Here is a 16,991-nt window from a genome sequence, read left to right as displayed (position 1 = left end):
ATATTTATTCCTCCACCCCCTGATGCTGGGAAGTCATCAAGTTCTAAAACAACCACTGCCACCACAATCACTATCAAACCACACATTCCCACTCTGGGATTCATTTGGCTGACAAGTGGATTATACATTGCCCAAATGGATAAATAAAACACAGGCTAAATTAATCCATTTGTGTTTGAATATTTACCCTGTTCTCTTCTTCAAGCATAACAACAATCTCATTGGCAGTGCAAAAAGCAAATTCCCCACTAAATCTTTTACCACTGTCAGTTCATCTACTCAGATGTGAAGTGTGTGATTAGAATGTTACATACCACAGCCAAAGCTTGTGTTCACCCCACGCCATTCCCTCGATGAGCTGTGATTCCCTGTGTCCTGGGATGAAATGTTTCCTACAGCTAACAAAAGACAACTAGGAACATTCCCAGTAAGATCACATGAAATTTCTACTCAAAACTAGCCTTTCAGTTAAGTGATTCCCTGCCAGGGCCTTCTGTTTTGCTTCATTGGCATCTTGCATGATACATCTGCAGAGGATCCTTTTCTTTTCTTTTCTTTTTCTTTTTGCTTCTACACTGACGGAGTGAGCTCCCGTTGCTCGGTCCCAGCTCCTGCCAACCTAGCAGTTCGAAAGCACGTCAAAGTGCAAGTAGATAAATAGGTACCGCTCCGGTGGGAAGGTAAATGGCGTTTCCGTGCACTGCTCTGGTTCGCCAGAAGCGGCTTAGGCATGCTGGCCACATGACCCGGAAGCTGTACGCCGGCTCCCTCAGCCAATAAAGCGAGATGAGCGCCGCAACCCCAGAGTCGTCCGCGACTGGACCTAACAGTCAGGGGTCCCTTTACCTTTACACTAGTTCCTAGCCCACTCTGACATGGCCCTTGGCCTACTCTGCTGATTTAAGGGCCATGATAAAAGTCTTCATCAAAGGGTACATTCTGCTCAACCAGCTGGGCTGATCCACACTGGCTGCAGGCTGGCAGTAAGTCGTCCTCTCCATCGCACCCATTGCATATAGTGGACATAAAGTCGGTCTGAACCAGATAAATTCCCCTCTGACTTGCCTCCATAAATCACAGGCTTCTGGATTGCTCCCACTGGAAGGGTCTGCCTCCAGGGTGCATCAGGTGCAGGGCCTTCACGATGTGCACAGGAGCTACCTGCTTTTTGCCCAGGTTACTAGGCTGTGTTCCTTCAAGCCCATTCGCTTTTAGTGCAGGCTGTACTTTCTCATGCTGGGCTTGGCTTCCTGCTGTTTCCTGCTCCTTTTCCTTGCTGTCACTGCCTGTTCATCTGCCCTCTCAAAGCGTGTGACCAGTGACAAGAGCAAAGAAAAGGCCCAGCAGCCTTTACCAGTGGTGGGAATTTGGCTAAGAGGGGCTAGCAAATGAGCAGTAGTGACAGAGGCAATATTCTACATCTGACACACATCAGATTCATATAAATGTTGCGTGTTATTAAAGGTTAATCAGAAACATGGAAGTTTTCATAGAATAATAAAAAATAATTCAGTTAAGAATAACTACTCATGAGGCATCCCAAAGTGGTAGAAACATACATAAAACTAAAAACAGCTAAAACATCTGCAAATATAAATACAATTGAAAACCAATACACACACACACAACTTAAACCCTCCAACATACATAAAACCAATTCAAATCCATTACAGATTCCACTAGGATTAAAGTCCGCTTTGAAAACTCCTTGAAAAAAGCCTTAAAGCAGGATTCCTCAAACTTGGCCCTCCAGATGTTTTGAGACTACAATTCCCATCATGCCTGACCGCTGGTCCTGCTAGCTAGGGATCATGGTAGTTTTAGGCCATAATATCTGGAGAGCCTTTGAGGAAGCCTGCCTTAAAGGAACATTTAAGTGTCTCAGTGGGCTACATTTTCACTTTGAGCTATAGCTCTTCTTTTAATGACACACTAAAATTGTTCTTTCCCTGCTGAAGATCATAGTTCAGATTTTTCCCTCCATCTTGACAATTTATGTTGAATTTTGATGTTTTTTACAGCACAGGAATAAAATGGACGGTCTTTGCATGCCTTACATTTTCACCAGCCAAAGACTACGATCCTGTGGAACAGTTACCTTATTGTGAAAGTTCCCACTGATTTGGCAAGTCCGCTTGGCTGTTGCTGTGGCAACTTGAGGCCTAAAAATATTGCATGTTGTTATATAGTTCAGCTGCGGCATTGCCTAGCCACAAATTACATTTGCTGTCTACTCGTTAGGTTCACCAGAATTATTATTCAGTGAAGTGCTGGTTTTCAGAATGATGGTAACCCATTAGTAAACCACCACACATCCAAGCTACACTGCCCAAATTGGGTTTTACAACCTAGACTCATGAATCTTTCTAGAAAGAAAAAATGAACAAATGTAAATGTAAAAATACTTTTTATATACAGTCAAAGCACTTCATGTGCATTATGAGTTAAAAACACTGTCTATGGCGAAACTTCACTTGGAGACCTCCTGCAGCTTGGGTCTCTTTGGCTCCAAGCATATACCCGCTTGCATGAACTCAATGGGACTTCAGATGTATAGAGCTCAGGAAGTTACCAGATGAGAATGTACCATAGAAAGACCTATAAAATGTTCTCTCTTCCACAACTCCTTGCACTATAATATGGAAAATGCTCTCTTGAGTCCACCATCAGCAATACAAAATATTTGTTAGACCTTGGACAAAAATATGGTTCTATTAGGAAGCAGCTAACCCTATTGGGAGGCATTCAACTCATATTTCTGGTATTTGTGCACCAAAAGACATGCAATGTATTATGAAAGGAAGCATTTTTTTAAAAGTACTGCTTGCCAGAATCCTGTTGATTTTGTGTATTTTCTTTGGTTTAGCCTTGATAAACCAGTTCATCTGGCTCTGTTGTCATGCACTCTTGCTCATTCAACATATGACACTTGCGTAGCTTGATTTCCCTTCCTACTTAAAAAAAAATTAAGCTATGCTAAGACAGGAGAAGAAAACTACTAAATATAAACGACTGTGACAGGCCTCTTATGAAGAGGAAGCTTCAGGGGTCAGAGCTAATTTTAGTAGTTTTTCCTCTCTTTTCCACAGAAGAATTGTAAATGCTAAGAGGATGTATGTGGTTTAAAAACCAGCTGGGTAATTAATTGTGCTCCAATATTATTTTTCTATAAATGTGGAAAAAACATAGGAACACAAAGTGCCTTGTGTATTTGGTACAGTATTATATTTGTGTGTGTGTGATTTGAGAGCTCCAAAAATCCCACTGAAAGCCTGTTTCTGGAGTAAGGTTTTTTTGTCCTCTTTTAAAAGTAGTAGTACTGTAGTAGAACTGGTAACAACAACAATTTTATTATTTATACCACACACACCTGACTGTGTTGCTTTCTGTCCTCACAGACCTATATATAAAGGATTATCGAAATATCTAAAACCTCATTCCAAAGTTAGAGGGCAGCCTTTTCACCCACAAATAAAACTGATGCAACCAGCAAGATGCGCACACATCCAGGCGCACCAGAAATCCTGATCTACAATGTCACCGGTGAGAGGGTGTGCTATCGCCCTCGTATTCTCAAGAACAAACGACTCAGTTAAAACCCTTTTTGTAAAGCCCGAAAGGTGGGAGGGCCAAAAGAAAAGCAAACATCCTGACGTGGGAATATCCCTTCCTGTCCTGCACCCAGCCACCCCCAGTCCGGCCCACGTGGCACCTGGGTGACTGTCCGTCCCAGCTGTCCAGCAAGACTTGATCGCAAAGGGTCTGACTGGAAGGCGGCGGGGGCCGAGGGGGGAGCTGCATCCTTCGCTCTTGGAGGCCGAGAAGAAACAAGGTAAGTATCCAGCGGATCCCCCAGGCTGGATAAATTCAAGCAACGCTTTGCTGCAAGGTGTCTGTGTAAGAGAGCGCGCGTGCAAGAGCGCACCCTCAGGAGGCAGTGGGGAGATCCTCAGGAAGCTCGCTAATGTCTACACTGACTGGCAGCTGCTCTCCCGGGTTTCTGACAGGGGACATTCTTAGAGATGCCTGGGACTTTGTGCTCTCGAAGCTGCGCGAATTCAGGCTGAATTCCAGCAGTCCAAAGGATCCGGGGCTTGCAAACTGAGGAGGCTAGTCGCCCTGAAAGAGCCCGGCAGCCGCTATAATACTGTTTTTCACCGACGGCGGGGCGGCGCTCGCAAGGGGCACGAAGCAGCAGGTTTTCTCCAGTTCACGAGCAGGCTGCAAGCGGCCCCGCCCGGATGCCGTGAGAAAGCAAGCAGGCAGCTGAGGCGGCGGTCGCAACAGGTGCCTCCCGGATCCGGGAAACTCCTACGGCGGGGCGCCGTGAACGTGGAAGTGTGGGCAGGCCCGGGCGCGAGGCAGGCCTCGTCAGCTTGGGAGGGAAACCCGCCCAAGTGAGCCCCGCCCGCACGCGCCCCAAGCGCTGCTCTCGGGAGTCAAAAGGCGCGTGGAAGAGACCCCAGCGTTTCCCGCCCTTCCCCATCGCGGCGCCTGTCGCGCTCAAACACCCGCAGCAGTTAGGGGAGCCTTCTTCCGAGCTCAAAACCAAAGTCTCGTTATGCCCTTTCCTATTTTGGAATTATATATTTATTGGCATAATGCTATGTTTAAAGTATGCATTTAAAAGTTGTATTGGATAAAGAGGATTTCATTAATGGGGGGGGGCGTTATAAGAAAATATCACACGCGTCAAGGTGATGGCATGTGAAACGAGGTGCGGCTGGCGCCCCTCACCTCTTAGGTAGGGCTCCAGAGCTTTGGAACGTTACCAGATAAGGAGACCATTTCAACGTGCAGCGCTTTGCTTAGCATAAAGATTCAGGAATATTTTTTTCGGGTGGGGGTGTGGATACTGGATTTCGGCCATTACTGACGCAGGAGCCCCGCGGGAAAAGCGGGGAAATGAAAAATTTGAGTGAAAAATGCGTGAAACAAGGCAGCAAAGGCAGAGGCCGTGTGCGCTTTATGCTTTAGTCCAGCTCCAATGTGTTCCCACTGCTGGTGTGCTCATGAGGTTAGTCCTAGTCCATAGGTATCCTGTAGAAATGCTGTTTTATGCACTTTCCCTCAGACAAGCTCCCTTCCTTTTTTTTTTAAACGTAGGCCAAATTCGCATAGTAGTTTTGATGTGCTCACATTTGGGACAGACCTTGCACATGCGCAGATGACAGCTTTATGGGATAGGAGTTCGTGGTCGAGGTTGCCAGGTTGCACCAGGAAACTAAACAAGTACAGTGTTACCTTGGGTTAAGAACTTAATTCGTTCTGGAGGTCTGTTCTTAACCTGAAGCACCACTTTAGCTAATGGGGCTTCCTGCTGTGCCGCTGCTGCACGATTTCTGTTCTCATCCTGAAGCAAAGTTCTTAACCTGAGGTAATATTTCTGAGTTAGCAGAGTCTAACCTGAAGCGTCTGTAACCAGAAGCGTATGTAACCCGAGGTACCACTGTACTGTAATCTGCATTGGGTGAAGACACATCCCTGTCCCCTCTCTGGTGTGAACAGCCAGAGATACAGGGGGCTAGCCAGGTTTTTTGCTCTGGGTGAAGCCCCCAGAGTAGCACCATTGAGGCTCCCAGCCTGTGTGCAAATGTGCATAGAGGGGTGCCAAACTGGGTCTTTGACCCGGATGAAATAAAGCCTGGTTTCACCGTCCCTGTGTACAGCAACATACAAATACAGTTCTCTGTAACCCTCTGCTTTACCCACCCCAAAAATAAAGCCAGTTCCGAAGGTTTGGAGAACTTTAGAGATGATGTGGGATGTGGTTCAAAGGGCTACAGATGGAGATGATGAGAGACTCATTGGAGATCATGGACTTTTCCTTTGTGTGAGCAGGTGCTCTGGATCAATGGATCAAGTCCTATTCATTGATTGGTGATATTATTCAAGAGAGATACCCAGACTTTATTTATAAAATATTCAAGACTTACAATGCAGCAACTCAGTTTACAACATTCTCTTGTAGTGCTTAGTATTAATGAAAAGCCACTATAAGATAATACTACAGGAGACTTTCCTTAATGGTGTAATCTCTACTCCTATTACCCTGGCTTTACTCGAAAATGGAGGCTGCCTGGGAAGTTACGGTACCTCAGTAAAACGAATGTTTGTGTACTTACAGGTTCTGCATTAGGTTTTATTTGCTGTAATGCATTTTCACTTTTTAAAAAATTATTTCCCCCTTGAGTACTAAAAATAAGATGTTTTAAAGATATGAGGTGAGATGTTGGTTAAGGCTTTTATTTAAATGAAGTCATGTGAGATCTTGGATCACTTTACATAGCACAGCCAATAGGAACCTCTCTAATAGGAAAGGGAGCCCCATTGGAAGTCAGTGAGACCACATGTACATACGGCGAGAAATATATTAACCTTTTTGTTTTTATAAACCAGCCATCTGTTGAAAGCAGTGATTTCAGCTTAGAGAGCTTCCTTAGCTTTGTGTTTATTGACAAAATGTCCTAAGATGCAAAAGCAGAAATTTTGGTGCTGCTAAATGAACAGAAAAGGCTCAACTAGTCTTGGAGAGATATGATTTAGACTCAGTCTATATTTGCATGCTAAAAGCCACAGAATCTGCTATGGATATAATTTGGGCACAATCATTTTAGCTGTATGGAATTAACAGCTCAACTGTTATACATGTATACTATACATGTATACTCAGAAATATGGTAAGTCCCATTGAGTTCAGTTATGCTCTGGTTAGTGGATGCTCTGGTTAGTGGTTGAAGAGAAGAATGAGTTAGTGCAGCATTTTGAAACAATAATCCATGTTTTAGGACAGGGGTCAGCAAACGTTTTCAGCAGGGGGCCAGTCCACTGTCTCTCAGACCTTGTGGAGGGCCAGACTATATTTTGGAAGAAAGAAAGAAAAAGAACAAATTCCTTTCCCCCACAAATAACCCAGAGATGCATTTTAAATAAAAGCACATATTCTACTCATGTAAAAAGACCAGGCAGGCCCCACAAATAACACAGACATGCATTTTAAATAAAACACGTAAAAACATGCTGATTCCCGGACAGGAGCTGGGACCGAGCAACGGGAGCTCACCCTGTCGCGGGGATTCGAACTGCCGACCTTCTGATTGGCAAGCCCAAGAGGCTCAGTGGTTTAGACTACAGCACCACCCGCGTCCCTAGAGCCTTTGGAAACCTGGGTTCAATTCCACAGTCAGCCATGAAGCAAACTAGGTGACTTTGCTTGGGCAAGTCACAGTCTGTCAGCCTAACCTATCTGACAGGCGAGGATAAAATGGGGAGGGGGAGAGCCGTGTATTCAACCTTGAGCTTCTTGGAGGATAAGGTGGGCTATAAATATGACAACAATGATAACAGCTGAACTGTAGTTTAATGTGACATCCAAATGCTATACCTTACTGTTTGGTTAAATCTAGTTGAATATGGAAAATGGGTTTTTGATCTCTTTATTAAGGGGTCTTATGGTTTGTCTGGTGTCATTTTTCACATTCTTCAGGGAGATACAGTCTTTGGTGTCTTTTAACATTTGAACCTGCCCCTCAAACTAAATGTTTTTGTCTTTTCTTTACCATGTTGATACCCTCTTCTTTAACACCAACTGGTTCCTTATAAACCACATTTTTAATCATTTTTTATAAAGGTAAAGGTAAAGGGACCCCTGACCATTAGTTCCAGTCGTGACCGACTCTGGGGTTGTGACGCTCATCTTGCTTTATTGGCCGAGGGAGCCGGCGTACAGCTTCTGGGTCATATGGCCAGCATGACTAAGCCGCTTCTGGTGAACCAGAGCAGTGCACGGGAACGCCGTTTACCTTCCCGCCGGAGTGGTACCTATTTATCTACTTGCACTTTGACGTGCTTTTGAACTGCTAGATTGGCAGGAGCAGGGACCGAGCAATGGGAGCTCACCCCGTCGCGGGGATTCAAACCACCAGCCTTCTGATCGGCAAGCCCTAGGCTCTGTGGTTTAACCCATGGCGCCACCCGTGTCCCTTTTTTATACTTAGGCACTAAAAAAAGCATGAGCAGCAATACAGGTTTTCTTTTCATTTTACTTCCTTTAAGCACTGGGTGCTGAACGAAATGTGGACATAATGCCAAAGCTCTCACAAAATAAAATTTCTGTTTCAAATCTTCTTGAAATTGTTGGGGGCGGGCAGGAATAGCTTATTAAGAAACCATTTTTTACTTGCCTGCCATGTTAATGTTCCTTGCTGGCTTTTATGACAAAGACTATTTGCATAAAAGCTCTATCTTTGTTGCTGAGAGTTCATTCCCCCTGCTGCTTTTTCCGCTGCATGAAGCCTCAATTGCACTGAAAAACAGCAACCAGTGGTAGAGCTGGCAAGGATTCCTTCCTTCCACTGGAGGGGAATGAACATCAGGGAATCAGTCAACCTTAACTGCTTCATTGCCTGCTTAACTGGCGACTTGCATAGGGTAAAGGAAGTGAGTGGTAGTGTAAGGATTTGCCTGTGCTTTACCATCACAGGTGCCTGGGAAGGTAAAGCAAAGAAGGGTTGGGCTTGTTTCACAATAGTCTACCAGGAGAGCAAGGATGAGGAAGGCAGCTGGAAAGCAGGATAGGGGAGGGGTGGCTTCTTACTGAGCTTGGACAGTGGTGGCAGCTAGATTCTGAACATCAAGGCACAGATGAATTGGGAGTCTGTAGTGGGAAGGTCAGGAAGATAATCCTGCTTTTGTATACCACAATGTGGATTCTCGAAGACCCATCTTGCCCCTACATCCTCTCATAGACATTGTGAGCACTATATTTCTCCCCTTTCTCCCGCCAACCAGCATGGGGAGGGATGAGACAAGAGTTGCCTGCCCAGCAAACCTTTCCTTTTCAGTTCTAGGTGCTTCTGATGTCAAAGTGCTGGCATTTCAAGGAGTTAGGGAAATCAAACAGCACACCTGGGAAAAGCAAAACCAGGTTTAGCGTTTGCCTTGTCATCCTTGCTATGATATGCATGTTTTTGCTGCAGTCTGATGTTATTATTCCAGTCTCTGGCCCCCACCTACCCTGTGTATTGTGCCTTGGTCAGACCCCACCTAGCGTTCTCTGTCCAGTTCTAGGCACCACAGTTTAAGAAGGATGTTGACAAGCTTGGAATGTGTGCAGAGGTAGGAGACCAAGACGATCAAGGCTCTGGAAACCAAGCCTTAAGAGGAACAGTTGAGAGAGTTGCATATGTTTAGTCTGGATAAGAGGAGACTGAGATAGCCATCTTCAAATATCTAAAGGGATGTCACACAGAAGATGGAGGAAGCTTGTTTTCTCCTGCTCTGGAGGCTAGGAACCAAACCAGTGGATTCAAGTTACAAGAAAGGAGATTCCGACTAAGCAGCAGGAAGAACTGTTTGACAGTGAAACAGACTCCCGCGAGAGGTGGTGGGCTCTCCTTCCTTGGAGACTTTTAAGCAGAGGTAGGATGGCCACCTGCCATGTATGAAGTAGTTGAGATTCCTGCATTGCAGGGGTTTGGACTAGAAGACCCTTGGGATCCCTTCCAACTTTTCTGTTCCATGAATCTGTGATAAAACTGTTGTGCCTGCATCTGAAAGTGATGGTGAGTTGTTCTGTCTTTTCTCTGAACTAGGTGAAGTACAGCAATGAAGCCTCTGCTGTGCATGCCTCAGCTGTGCAGGAACTCACCTGAGCATAATAGCTGACACTGAGCTCTGTTCCCTGCCCCGTGGTTTCCATTATCATTATGGCATCACCCTACAGCTACAGCTTTAATGTGAATGGCAGACTGTTCTTGCCCAGGGGCAACACCAGCATGAGGAATGATGGACATGTGCAAGAACTTTTTCACGAAGAAGCACAACAGGTATGTTGCAAAAGCCCTGGTTCCCTACAGCTGAGTTCTGAATTCTGAAACATTGCAAGGTGGTGGGAGTAATGCTCTGAGAATAGTCCAGATTTGTGTTCAGTTTACAGTGTGTATATAAATTGTGATTTATTTGTTTGAAAGTCTCCGTAGATCATTGATAATTAATCACTTTGTAGCAAGAGCCACAATTGCTACAAAGCATTGGAATAATCTCCAAATTAACGACCTTGAATATTGGTATCAAAAGCTGTGGCACATTGCCCTATTAGAGAAACTCACATAAAAAGTGAGAATTGTCAGGGGACGAAGTACGCAGGAGAAGTTTGTGGTCCTTTGGCATGGCTTTATTGAGTATACAGGAGCTAGTTTACATGATTATCTCCCACCTGCTGCATATTCTTGATTGTCCTTACAGTAATAACTTTTGGTTTGGGTGGGAGTCAAGGGTAATGTGGAACCTGCAAGGAAGATGATTGTTACTGTATTTTTCGCTCCATAAGGCGCACCTGACCATAAGGCGCACCTACTTTTTTTTGGGGGGGGGAAGAATTCCAACCCCCCCCCCCCAAAATACCTGTTTTTGGGGCTGGGGGTGAGGGATGCTCGGGCTTCCCCCAGCCCCCAGCCCCAAAAACAGGTCGGGTCCCGGAGCTTGGGGGAGGGGGGAGCCCGAGCTTCCCCCGACCCCAGCCCCCAAAACAGGTCGGGGGGAAGCGGCATTTCTGCGTGCAGCTTTGCCGCTTCTCCCGGAGCTTGCGGGGCTGGCGGGGGAAGCCCGGGTTCCCCCCCGGGGACCACACATTCGCTTCATAAGATGCACAGACATTTCCCCTTAGATTTTAAGGGGGGGAAGTGCGTCTTAAGGAGCGAAAAATACGGTAATTAGAAAATGTCAATTTATTTGATCAATTCTTCCAGTTGTTTCTGTATATTATTTATTTATAACAATCCTTAACCCTGTTTCATGTTTTGCAATTTGTTTTGCATAAATTGAAATAGTTTCAGAAAATAAACCAACAAAAATTATTATTTAAAAAGGTTACTACTGAGGCAAAAAGAGAGAGGTATTTGTGAAAACAGGACTTGCTGGCAAGCAGTTCTTTTGTTTTTGATTTCCTTTTTGATGGCAGGGGCGGGGGATAAGTGTCAGAACCTTTTGCCCTTACCTACTGGTTCCATTCTTAAACATTGGCACTGAATCTAGTTGCTGATAAGTAGGTCTTTGTAGGCTATAATCAACAGGGGATCTGGGTTTTGTTTGTAGTAGGGTGGGATTCAGGCAACATGATTACCCTTCATAAGATGAAGAGCTCTTCTGAATCAAACCAAAGGCCCATCTCTTCTAGATACCTGTTGTCACAGTGGCCAACCAGATGCCACAGTAGTGTAACTTATTTAGGATTCTCATTTCCGTACAATTAAGTGCCCTGGGGGCAAGAACGGGGCAAGTTCTATCATCCTTAAAGCATGCATTTTGCAGGCATTATAGTACTGACCCTTCGTGCCTCTTTGCTGGTGCCCAGCAAGATGAAAGAGCAAACGTAACCTTTAAATCCTATTTTCATTCAGAGTTCTCCGACACACAACAGACCTTGGTGGAAGATACATCTTTTTGTTTGGGAACCAGTGCTCTTTGGCACTTGGGACGGAGTCTTTACCTCTTGTATGATCAATATCTTTGGAGTAGTTCTCTTTCTGAGGACAGGGTGGCTGGTGGTAAGTATGGGGAACTAAATGACAGGCCATACAGCTGTTGATTTGTCTTGGAATCTGTTATGATTTTAGGCATTGCATTTAAATTAGTACTGAAAGCCTGTGTGCTGGCCACCATTCTTTTGGCTTATGCATCTTTAGGTCTTTCCACCATCTCTTCTGTAATAAGCTGCTGAATGCATATTCATCTGCATAGTCTTCATCACATATCCAACCTCCAGCTATGGTGTGTCTGTTTTTTAAGCAGCTTGCTGACACACAAAACACACACACACACACACACACACACACACACATGCAAGCAAGTGGGAGATCTAACCCGGGCACTGGCAAACAGCCCAATCCAGCCCAGTTCAGACTATAATGAGAGCAAATAATTTTAAACCAGTGTGCTTTGGTGTCAAGTCAACATTTTGCCCTGCAGGCCTACCTGATTACATTCTCTGACCATGTGGAGAAATTTGCATAGTATTTGGTGCTCTCGGCCTCTGTTTGGACCACACTGTTGTAGGGATTGATCCTTTTTATTTTATTTTTTAAAATAATATTTATTAAGATTTTGCATAATAAAACAAATATCATAGTTAGAAAGAACAAAACAAGACAAAAAGACAATCAAAAATAACACAATCCAGAAATACAAAAAATAGAGATTATCAAAAGAAAAAGAACAAAAAATAAAGAAAAAATTATTTCTTACTTGCTATCTTTATAACCCTCTTTCCTGACCTCCTCACATCTCCCTTTTCTGTCTTCCTCTTTACACAATCAGGTTCAGCAATTCCCTACCCTCTTTCCATTCTTATTCAATTATTATACATTTCAGCCTATTATGCATTTAATTTCCTTTCCTTTTAAAGCCATTTATCACATGTTCTTAATAACTTAATCCTTTATATCATTTGTTTAGTCTCAACATAATAGTACTCTAGTCTTACCCCTTTTTTCTTCAAAACATTTTTACATTTTTCATTTTCCCCTGTCACTGATGCCCTATTCTCTTTATATCCAACATCTTTTTAACATTCAAACATTTTACAGTGTTTTCGGAGATATTCTTTAAACTTCTTCCAGTCCTCTTCCACCGACTCTTCTCCCAGGTCCCGGATTCTGCCGGTCATTTCTGCCAGTTCCATATAGTCAATCACTTGCATCTGCCATTCTTCCAAGGTGGGCAAATCTTGTGTCTTCCAATACTTTGCGATGAGTATTCTTGCTGCAGTTGTTGCAGGGATTGATCCTTTTTAGTCACAAGTGGTAACAAGATGATTTGGCTGGATGACCTTTTGATCCTTCCACCTCCTGATGAAATGTGGGAAGCTGTGATGGAGCAGAAAGTGGCTTATACTGACTGCAGCAGCAGCAGCAGCATACTATGCCTTCCACATGGCGCAAAAGCTATTCTGCTAGGTTGACAATCCTGTTATTGTTACCACATATTTAGCATGTGGTTCTACCTTGGCACAGCTGGGTGCTTAGGTGGCCAGAATGTATTTAGGTTGGTGCATCCCCAATCACTTTGCCCTGTGCTGTATTATGGTAGAAACAGGCACTGCTTGTGCAACATCCTGTTTTGATTTGAGGTACCCCCTCCATAGAGGGACGCAGGTGGCGCTGTGGGTTAAAGCCTCAGTGCCTAGGGCTTGCCGATCGAAAGGTCGGCGGTTCGAATCCCTGCGGCGGGGTGCGCTCCCGCTGCTCGGTCCCAGCGCCTGTCAACCTAGCAGTTCGAAAGCACCTCCGGGTGCAAGTAGATAAATAGGGACCGCTTACCAGCGGGAAGGTAAACGGCGTTTCCATGTGCGGCTCTGGCTCTGGCTCTGGCCAGAGCAGCGATGTCACGCTGGCCACGTGACCCGGAAGTGTCTCCGGACAGCGCTGGCCCCTGGCCTCTTAAGTGAGATGGGCGCACAACCCCAGAGTCTGTCAAGACTGGCCCGTACGGGCAGGGGTACCTTTACCTTTACCTTTACTACCCCCTCCATACCACTGGGTCTGGCTTTTTGCTGGTGCAGCAGTCATTCTGGTCCTCTTACAGCCTGCTCCAGATTGTTGGTTACTTTGAAGTAAGTTCTGCTGAAATCACTTGGAGCTCATCTTAGTTCAACTGATTGCAGCAGGACTTGGTTCCAAGTAAGCTCCTTAGGACTACAGCTTGCAATCCCTGTTGGCATAGACCAGATTTAAATTTTATTTTATCAGCTCTTTAAAGCCCACAAAATTACTTGCTTAAAATATACTTGGGTTCCTATGGCTTTGTTAATTTCTCTCCCTTTATGTCAAAATAAAATAAAATAGTAGCTTGGGCTATTTACAGGGAAGCTGATCAAATATAAATGTTCAGGTAACACATGTTGCCATAGTTACACGTCCTCCCTCATGTTCCTCCAAGCTCTACTGAAAGAACATAGTGTAGTTTGAAGTGATGGTTGTAAGCAGCACTCCTTCTGCCCAGCTGGAACAAACACCCTCTTTCATTGTCCTTATACCAAATTTATTGAGTTTTTAAAATATGTTGATAACAGTTATACAGTTTTAGCTCAGCTCCCGAACGCCTTGGGAGTCGAACATTTCGGCTCCTGAACGATTGAAAACTGGAAGTGAGTGTTCCGGTTTTCAAACGTTCTTTTGGAAGCTGAACGTCCGAAGGGGCTTCCGTGGCTTCTGATTGGCTGCAGGAGCTTCCTGCAGCCAATCAGAAGCCTCGCTTTGGTTTCCGAATGTTTCGGAAGTCGAACGGACTTCCAGAACGGATTCCCTTCAACTTCCAAGGTACGACTGTATTATGAACAGTTATGCATGAACTGAACTTTAAACTTAGAAGAGTGGAACTGCTTAAAATTATTATTTAACTGCTTAAAATCTTTCTCCTTTGCTAAAGCTCCTCGGTGGTGTAAAATTTCTACTGAGTGTGAATGTGTGTACGCATTGTGAAGATTGGATTTGGAAAGTGGATTGGATTAGAATTCAAAATTAAATTGTTAAAATGGATAATTGTGGTTTTTTAAAAAAGAGACAAATATTTACAAATATTTACAAATTTAAAAAGAAACATATATTTACAAATTGCACAGCAAGAGGACCTTGAATGCATATTGTAACCCACCCTGGGACCTGCTGGTGTGAAGGGCAGGTAATAAATCAAATAATAATTAAATAATAAAAGCCTACAGGGAACAAATGGCTAGGTGATCCTTGAGCTGTTGATGGGGAACAAACTGGTTACAGTGGGTTTCATTGGCATCTGCCTATGGGCTGGAGGAGACAGAATATAATCACTGAGTGATATTATTAAACAGGTACCAGGGCAGCAGTAAAAAAAAAGAAAGATTTATTTTCATGCTGGCCACATGACCCGGAAAAACTGTCTGCGGACAAACGCCAGCTCCCTCAGCCTGTAAAGCGAGATGAGCGCCGCAACCCCAGAGTTGTCTGCGACTAGACTTAACTGTCATGGGTACTTTACTTTTACCTTTATCCTCCAATTGGAACGCTCACAGGCCAGTGTTTCCCAGTTGTCGGTGTTTATACCACTTTTTTTAGATTTGCCTTGAGGGAGTTTTTTGTTTGTCCACCGGCATTACCCATGGACCTGTAAAAGCCTCCTGCTACCTTTTGCACCTTCTGTTCTCCTTGCACTACCACAAACTTACTAGTAGTGATTATCTGATCTGAGGGTCCATTCATTCATTTCTCATCAAAACTAGAAATTGGATGCTGCTGTTTCCTCAGAATCTTATTTCCTATCTCTCCCCACCCGCTCCTCTAACTAGCTTGATATGTATCCAGAATGTTGTAGCCTTCATGAAGTGCAGTTTCAGTTTGGAATCCTGCTGGTTTTGATGGCAGTTGCATCAGACCAAGGGGAACTGGAGCCAGGACTCAGCATGCAGACATCTGCTAGCATACAAGCCTCCCTACACAGCTATATTTTTTTCTAAAAGGAAAGCATTGTTCTAGCTTTGCATCAATTGTTAAGCAAAATAAACAAAACAAAAGCACTATCAGTTTTGTGTATACTAAATATCTTCAAACTAGCCAGGACAGTGGGTGCTATTTGGAAACGCAGATGGCACAAGCATAACCTAACATGTTCTGCACAAAGCAATAATTAGTAAGCAAGAGAACCTAAAAGCCACTGCCCTTCCTTGAGAAGTCATAGCAGGAAGGAACACAATGCCTGTGGGATAAGAGCAGCACACAGAGTGCTTTGAAGATGGCATGAAGGAAGCAAAATGCTAGAGTTTGTTCACAATGGGGATCTCTAAAGCTCAGAAGAAAGGCTTAAGAGGTCACTTTTTTTTTTAGCATCTGCATGCTGATAACATTTGAAGGCCTTCTGACTGGGTTCATATGCTAAAAGTGGTGAAGACAGAAGAATATAAGGCCTGACTTCTGCTTTTTGTAAAGAGATGCATTAGAAATCCCCTTAATGCAGTTGTTATTTTATACACACATTTTTGTGAAAGATATGAGCACTGTTAGCCCATCTCAGAGCCTTGTATTTCTTAGAAAATCATGTACAGCATACCAGTCCTCCTACGTTGCTTTTTTTAGACATTGGAATGATTTGCAGTAGAGTTGAGTTCAAGTGTTAAGTTCTAAGAAATCACATACCTTCTTCCTACTGCTTTCATGTAAACTTCCTAACGTTTTGACAGCGGTAAGCAAGACACTTTGGCTTAGATGAAGTACAAATGCATTGCATTCTTTTGTAGCAAGCAAAACAAAGGTAAGTGTGAGCCTTGAAATGTTTTTGAAATGTAGACCCTCAAATCATTCACACACAGACACACATATATATATATATATATATATGCCCATTTTTATACAACAACATCCAGAGGGTACCAAATTCCCTATACTTGGCTACTAAATCTATGAATCCCTTTCTTCTTTTAAGTTTCAACATTTTCTTTTTCCTCCCATTTCAGGGAAACACTGGTATATTAATGGGCATGTTTTTGGTGTCCATTGTCATCCTGGTGGCCTTAGTAACAGTCTTGTCTGGCATCGGGGTTTGTGAACGCTGCAGCATTGGAAGTGGAGGAGTCTACTCAATGATTTCTACTGTCCTTGGAGGTCAAGTTGGGGGGACCATTGGCCTCCTCTATATTTTTGGTCAGGTAGGAATGCAACTTCTTGTTAAATAAATTATTTCGTGTGTGTGTGTGTGTGTGTGTGTGTGTGTCTCCAGTCACCTTTCCTTTTCTTTACTTGAGGCAATGATATACAAACCCTATAGTTTATATTATGCTACTGAAGAAGATTTTTTAAATATTCAGTAGAAATTGTGCAATTGCAAAAATTATGAAAACTCTGTTATGTATCTCCTATGTTATGAATAGATTTATAATTGCCTGTATTGGAACAGAAACGTGGCTAATGCTAGATCAAAGTTCTGCACCGGGAATGCTTTTTAACATAAGTCCAAGTCCTGGGTGCCAT

The 16,991-nt window shown here is 43.8% G+C and overlaps 1 protein-coding gene across 7 annotated transcripts in view; it reads left to right on the top strand.

The window, feature by feature from the left end:
- Window positions 1–631: 631 nt before the first annotated feature.
- The window catches only part of SLC12A8 (solute carrier family 12 member 8), a 73,423-nt gene continuing 57,063 nt past the window's right edge, over window positions 632–16,991 (top strand). The window contains exons 1-5 of one of the 7 annotated variants that reach the window (XM_079993509.1): window positions 634–2,228; window positions 2,264–3,832; window positions 9,594–9,827; window positions 11,400–11,546; window positions 16,478–16,669. In XM_079993509.1, the coding sequence (XP_079849635.1) occupies window positions 9,708–9,827; window positions 11,400–11,546; window positions 16,478–16,669 (459 nt within the window). In that variant the 5' untranslated portion in view covers window positions 634–2,228; window positions 2,264–3,832; window positions 9,594–9,707. Of the gene's footprint in view, window positions 4,288–4,317; window positions 4,398–4,547; window positions 4,616–9,593; window positions 9,828–11,399; window positions 11,547–14,083; window positions 14,316–16,477; window positions 16,670–16,991 lie in introns of those variants that run through there. The other 6 variants (XR_013843103.1, XM_079993508.1, XM_079993510.1 and 3 more) reach the window with 6 other exon arrangements.

The sequence above is a fragment of the Podarcis cretensis genome (genome assembly GCF_951804945.1).
Source record: "Podarcis cretensis genome assembly, chromosome: 1".
NCBI lineage: Eukaryota > Metazoa > Chordata > Lepidosauria > Squamata > Lacertidae > Podarcis > Podarcis cretensis.
Note: the sequence above shows the minus strand (reverse complement) of the source record. Positions and strands in the feature narration are given on the sequence as shown.